We start from the raw sequence: 6225 nt of genomic DNA on the forward strand, positions 1-6225 counted from the left end.
GGAAATCGTGTCCCCAAGCACTGGGGGGGGCCCTCTACACTCCCCCCCCACCCCACGCTCCCCTCCTGCCTGCTACCTGCCTGTCCCGGCGCTGCCCTCCTGCCTGCAGCCCCCCCAACCTGTTACAAAACCCATGGGTTTTTTCCCCCCCCCCCCCCAAATTTCCCATCCCTGTCCCCAAGGCACTGCCGGGGTCCCTGGGGTGGCTCTGGCTGTGTGTGTCCGTGCCCCCCCCCCCACGCTGACCCCACCGCTGCTGTGTGTGTGTGTGTGTGTCCCCCATTTGCCTCTCCCCCCCAGGTGCCACAAGGTGCAGGAGTCTCTGCTGAGCTCGGCCAGCGGCTACAGCAACTACCGGGGCATCCTCAACTGGTGTGTGGTCATGCTGGTGAGTCGGGGGGGGGGACTGGGGGGGGACGGGACCCCCGTGCCGGGACAGACCGAACCCCCCCAGCAGCACGACCGCAGCTCTGGCGCGGTGACGGCTAATCCCCCGGTGTGGTTTTAATTCAATTAGCGGGCGAGAGCCGGCAGAAGGGACTCGGCCGCGGCCGATTAGCTCGCGCCGGCGGCTGTGCCACGACGGGGTCGCCGGTCTCCGGGCTTCCCCGGGGGGTGGTGGTGGTGGTGAGGGGGGGGGAAAAGGCGTGAAGTTCCCCCTCCCCGGGGCAACCGCAGTTGCGTGGCCGTCGTTTCTGGGCCGGCGCGTGACTCACCGCGCCGCGTGCCGCAACCCTTGCACAGACTCGTGGCACCGGTGACGCAAGAGCGTTCCGGAGCTGGCCCCAACCCCGGGGTGCCCCGGGACGGCACCGGGGGTCCCCGGGGAGGAGGCGGGGGGCTGTGTGTGTGTCCCCCCTCCTCTCCTTCCACCGCCCCCAGCACCTCCTTCCTCTTCCAGGTCTTGAGCAACGCCCGGCTCTTCCTGGAAAACCTCATCAAGTGAGTTGGGGGGGGTGGCGGGGGGGACACACACGGATGTCAGGGGTGTCATCGATCCCTGGGGTCCCGCCGGAGGGGTCCTGAGGGGCTGTTGGGGGTGTGGGGGGAGCAGGGGGGTGTCCCCGTGGGGGAACGGTGGTGCGGGTGGGAGGGCACCCCCACGCTGTAGCGGGTGTCCGGGGTGGGGGGGCCCATCCGGCTTCGGGAGCTGGTTGCTCAGGTGCGTCCCCCCCCTCCACACAGGTACGGGATCCTGGTGGACCCCATCCAGGTGGTCTCCCTCTTCCTCAAAGACCCCTACAGCTGGCCCTCCCTCTGCCTCATCATTGGTGAGTGCCCCCCCTGCCCCCCCCCCACCAGGAATGGGGGGGCTGGCGAAGCCCATCACCCCGAGTCGGGGCTGTGGGGACGCAGTCCTGCCAGCTCCAATGCCTTCCTCCTCCTCCTCCTCCTCCTCCTCTTCTCTTTACAGCGGCCAACGTCTTTGTGGTGGTGGCCCTGGCCCTGGAGAGACGGCTGGCAGCGGTGAGCCCCCCCCCGGGGGTGCTGGGAGCCCCCTCCCCGTGCCTGGAGGGTCCCCCCCCCCGCGCCCCCCCACCCCCGGTTTCACATCTCCCTCCCGCAGGGCTCCCTCTCGGAGGGGGCGGGGGCCGCCCTGCACACCCTCAACCTGCTGGCCATCCTCTGCTTCCCCGCCGGCGTCGTGCTGGTGGTCACCTCCATCACCCCAGGTGAGGGGAGAGGCCGGGGGGGGGGACACACGTGACACAGGGACAGGATCCAGGCTCGCCCTGGGGTTGGGGGGGTCAGGATCGGGCCCTGTCCCCCCCCTCCCCTCTCTCACTGCCTCTCCTCTGCCCGCAGTGGGGGCCGTCTTCACCCTGGCCATCTACACCATCGTCTTCCTCAAGCTCTTCTCCTTCAGGGACGTCAATAAGTGGTGTAGGGAGAGGAGGGAGGTGAAAACAGCCCCCCCGGCCCCCGAGGACAGCTCGGCACCAGGTACGGCACCGGTTGGGGGGGCGAGGGGGGGGGGCATGTGGCTTCGTCCTGCCTGGGGGGGGCTCACGGCTCCCTTCCCCTCTCCCAGCCAAGAAAGCCAACGGGGACGTGGGGAGGAACGAGGTCACCTACCCGGCCAACCTCACCTACAGAAGTAAGTGCCACCCACAGAGACCTGCGGGGGGGGTCCCTGACCCACCGGGGGGGTCCCCAGACCCCCACGGGGGGGGGGGTCCCCGGGTCTGCGGCCGCCCGCCCCCACGCGTCCCCTCCTCGCAGATCTCTACTACTTTCTCTTCGCGCCCACCCTGTGCTACGAGCTGAACTTTCCCCGCTCCCCCCGCGTCCGCAAGCGTTTCCTCCTCCGGCGCCTCTTTGAGATGGTGAGAGCGGGGGGGGGCCGGGGGTCCTGCTGGTGGGGGGGGGGGGGGTCCAGGGGATCCTGGGGGGGGGGGGAGGTGGGGGGGTCCTGCTTGCAGGGGGTTGGGGCTCAGGGTTGGTGGGAACCTGCTCTCTGCTTCCACAGCAAAGCTAACAGGACTTGGGGGGGGGTGCCTGAAATGGGGGGGTCTCTGAGGAAGGAGGGGATGGGGGGGTCCCTGTGACAGGGGGGATCCCTGAGATGGGGAGGGGAGGATGATGGGGGGCTGCCCTGAGGCAGGAGGGATGATGGGGGGTCCCCTGAAATAGGGGGGTGGTGGGGGTCCCTGAGATGGGGGGGGCCAGGGGCTGCCAGATGCCCCCCCCCAACAGCTCGGTCCCTGCCTCTGTCTTCCAGCTCTTCTTCATCCAGCTGCTGGTGGGGCTGATCCAGCAGGTACGGCGGGGGGGGCTTCACTCTGGGCCCCTGTCCTGGGGGGTCGCTGGGGGCCGAGCTGGGCACCCTCCTCCCTTCTCATCCCCGCACGGGGGGGGCTCTGTCCCCGGGTACCCGGGGGCTCTGCCAGCATGGGGGGGGGGGGGGGACACACCGGTGGGGGACACCGGGGGGGTCCCCCCCTCCCTGTGCCAGGCCCGGGCTCCAGCGCTGTTTTCTGTTCCAGTGGATGGTGCCCACGATCCAGAACTCCATGAAACCATTTCGGGTGAGTGATGGGGGCCCCGGGCAGTTTTTTTTTTTCTGGGGGGGGGGCAGAAGCTCCAGCTCACCCCCCCCCCCCCCGCCACTCCCCCCCCTGCCTGGCCTCAGTGGGGCAGAAGCTGCCCGGCCCCAGAGCCAGCGCCAGGATCCGGCCAAGCTGCCCTCCCTCCCACATTTCGAGCCCCCCCCGGGACAGCCCGGTCCCTGCCTGCCCCTTTCCCGGGTGACCGTGGGACGGGGGTGACGGGAGCCGATGCCTTGCAGGACATGGATTATTCCCGGATCATCGAGCGGCTCCTGAAGCTGGCCGTGAGTACCCCCGCTGCCCCCCCCTGCCCCGTGGGGGACACACACACACAGCCAGCCCCCCCTCTTACTCCTCACGGCTTCCGCCCCCCCCCTGCCAGGTCCCCAACCACCTCATCTGGCTCATCTTCTTCTACTGGTTCTTCCACTCCTGCCTCAACGTGGTGGCCGAAGTGATGCAGTTTGGGGACCGGGAATTTTACAGGGACTGGTGGTGAGTGGGGGGCAAGGGGGGGGGGTCATTGAGCTGTGCCCGGGTGTGGGGCACTTTTTGGGGGGGGGGGACACACGACACGCGCGCTGTCCCTGCGGCGTGGGGTGGAGCGGGGACGCGGCAGCTCCCGGTTGCGGCTCACTGCCCTCTCTTCCGCAGGAATTCGGAGTCGGTGACCTATTTCTGGCAGAACTGGAACATCCCCGTCCACAAGTGGTGTCTCAGGTACGGGGGGGGGGGGGGGTCGCAGGAGGGGACTGTCCTGTGCGTGTCGTGTGTCCCCCCCCCCCCCCGCTCTGGGGGGCTGCGACGCTCCCAGGACCCTGCGCTAATGGGGGGGGGCTGCTTCTCAGGCATTTCTACAAGCCCATGCTAAAGCGGGGGGCCAGCAAGTGGGCAGCCCAGACGGCCGTTTTCCTGGCGTCTGCCTTCTTCCACGAGGTCAGTGCTCCCTCCCGGCTCCGGGGGGGTGGGGGGGGGCTGCCTGGCTGCTGCCCCCCCCCCCGAGTCCCTGCTGGAGCTGACGCTGTGTCCCGCAGTACTTGTTGAGCGTCCCCCTGAAGATGTTCCGGCCCTGGGCGTTCATGGGGATGGCGGCTCAGGTAAGCGAGAGCCCCGACTCCGCGCTGGGTCCCCTGGGAAGGGGGACAAGGGGTCGGGGGTCCTGCAGCCCCCGAGGTTGAGCCCCCGCTTTGCCGTGGGGCTGACGCTGCTCCCCCCACCCTGCCCCGCCATCCCTTCCAGATCCCGCTGGCCTGGTTCGTCTCCAAATTCCTCAGGGGTAACTACGGGAACGCGGCCGTCTGGATGTCCCTGATCATCGGCCAGCCCATCGCCGTCCTGATGTACGTGCACGACTACTACGTGCTCAACTACGAAGGCGACCAGTGAGGCGGTGGGCCCACGGCCCCTCCCTCCCCGGTGGACCCCGCTGGGGCGCGCGGACCCCCTCAGACCGTGCCGGTGCCGCCGTCGCTGTCCTTGCGAATCGAATGTCGGATCAATGCAATACCCCCCGGGGCACGGCGGGGAGGGGGGACACGCACACGGACCCCCCCCCACCGCTCGGCCCTGGGGATGACGGGGGGACTGGGCAGGAGGGAGGCAGCAGCCGAGCCTGCCCGACCTCTGGCCCCGGCTGTCCCCCCCCCCAGTTTGAAGCGGCCGCCTGCCCGGCAGAGCCTCCTCTGCGTTAAAGGCACTTTAAGGGACCGGGACTGTCCTATCCATCCCCGTCCCGCTCCCCGGGTTTAGCGGGGGGGTGTCCCACCCCGGCTCTGTCACCCCCAGAGGCTGGGGGTGGCCCCGGCACGATGCCCCCCCCTTGCCCGCGGTGGCTGTGCTGGCTGCGAGCCCTTGGGCCCCGCTTCCTCCGTCCCCGGTCGGCTGCCCACGCAGGCAGCTGCCTGCGGTTGCCCGTGGCCCTGCTGCTGCCTCCCAGCCTTGCTCTGGTCTCACTCAGCCACTTTTAACCCTTCCAGATTGTATATCTCTCTCAAATACTGAGTAATTAAAGTGTCTTTTTTTTTTTTTTTTTTTTTTTTGGTTGGCCAGGGAGCAGTTTTGGTTCCAGCTGGGGGGGTGGTCCTCCAGTTTGGGGTGGGGAAGGAGCTGGGACAGACTGGACAAGGTTCAACCTCTTGCCCTAGAAGGGTCCCCAGTCTCCCTTGGGTGGGGGGACAGGGCAAGTGAGGGGCCACTTGCTGCGGCAGGACCCCCCCCCCCCGTGCACAAACAAACAAACAAACAGCCCCTTCGAAGCGCTCCGAGCCCGGAGGGGCCTGAGATTCACCCTGTGGCGAGTCAGAGAATGGTTTGGGTTGGAAGGGACCTTCAAAAGAAGTCATCCAGTTCTGCAATGAGCAGGGACATCTTCAACTAGACCAGGTTGCTCAGAGCCCCGTCCAACCTGACCTGGAATGTTTCCAGGGATGGGGCATCGACCACCTCTCTGGGCAACCTGGGCCAGTGTTTCACCAGCCTGAGCATAAAAAAAATTTCTTACATCTAGTCTGAATCTCGCCTCTTTTAGTTAAAACCATGACTCCTTGTCCTATTGCTACAGGTCCTGCTAAAAAAAGTCTCTACATCTTTCTTATAAGTAAGTAAAAGTTCCCCTATTAAATAAGTATAGAAAGGCTGCAATAAGGTCTCCCCGGAGCCTTCTCTTCTCCAGGCTGAACAACCCCAACTCTCTCAGCCTCTCCTCATAGCAGAGGAGTTCCATCCATCGAACCATTCCCATGTCCCTTCTCTGGACCCGCTCCACAGGTCCGTGTCTGTCTCATGCTGGGGACCCCAGAGCTGGACGCAGTGCTCCAGGGGGGTCTCACCAGAGCGGAGCCGAGGGGCAGAATCCCCTCCCTCGACCTGCTGGTCACGCTGCTCTGGATGCAGCCCGGGATACGGTTGGCTTTCTGGGCTGTGAGTGCCCATTGCTGGGTCACGTCCCGTTTGTCACCCACCAGTGTCCCCCAGTCCTTCTCCGCAGGGCTGCTTCCCATCCATCCATCCCCCAGCCTGGACGGATACCGGGGCTTGCCCTGACCTTGTTTTGCCCCACGAGGCTGAAGCCCCCCCAGCCTGGGGGCAGACCAGGACCCCCAAGGGCCACAGAGCCCACAAGCCGCTGCCCCCCCCCACCCTGGGGACACGTTTGTACCGAAGCCGTGTCCGTGCT

General features: G+C 66.9%; 1 protein-coding gene across 1 annotated transcript in view; it reads left to right on the forward strand.

The window, feature by feature from the left end:
• Positions 1-4574, forward strand: part of DGAT1 (diacylglycerol O-acyltransferase 1) — a 78828-nt gene extending 74254 nt beyond the window's left edge. The window contains exons 4-19 of the mRNA XM_052786820.1: positions 301-388; positions 902-942; positions 1186-1271; positions 1415-1467; positions 1568-1673; positions 1807-1944; positions 2033-2098; positions 2224-2327; positions 2723-2761; positions 2988-3029; positions 3290-3334; positions 3433-3545; positions 3705-3770; positions 3899-3986; positions 4085-4147; positions 4290-4574. Coding sequence (XP_052642780.1) covers positions 301-388; positions 902-942; positions 1186-1271; positions 1415-1467; positions 1568-1673; positions 1807-1944; positions 2033-2098; positions 2224-2327; positions 2723-2761; positions 2988-3029; positions 3290-3334; positions 3433-3545; positions 3705-3770; positions 3899-3986; positions 4085-4147; positions 4290-4436 — 1285 coding nt within the window. The 3' untranslated portion in view covers positions 4437-4574. The remainder of the gene's footprint in view (positions 1-300; positions 389-901; positions 943-1185; positions 1272-1414; positions 1468-1567; positions 1674-1806; positions 1945-2032; positions 2099-2223; positions 2328-2722; positions 2762-2987; positions 3030-3289; positions 3335-3432; positions 3546-3704; positions 3771-3898; positions 3987-4084; positions 4148-4289) is intronic.
• Positions 4575-6225: the final 1651 nt, after the last annotated feature.

This window comes from Harpia harpyja, chromosome 5, assembly GCF_026419915.1.
Source record: "Harpia harpyja isolate bHarHar1 chromosome 5, bHarHar1 primary haplotype, whole genome shotgun sequence".
Lineage (NCBI taxonomy): Eukaryota > Metazoa > Chordata > Aves > Accipitriformes > Accipitridae > Harpia > Harpia harpyja.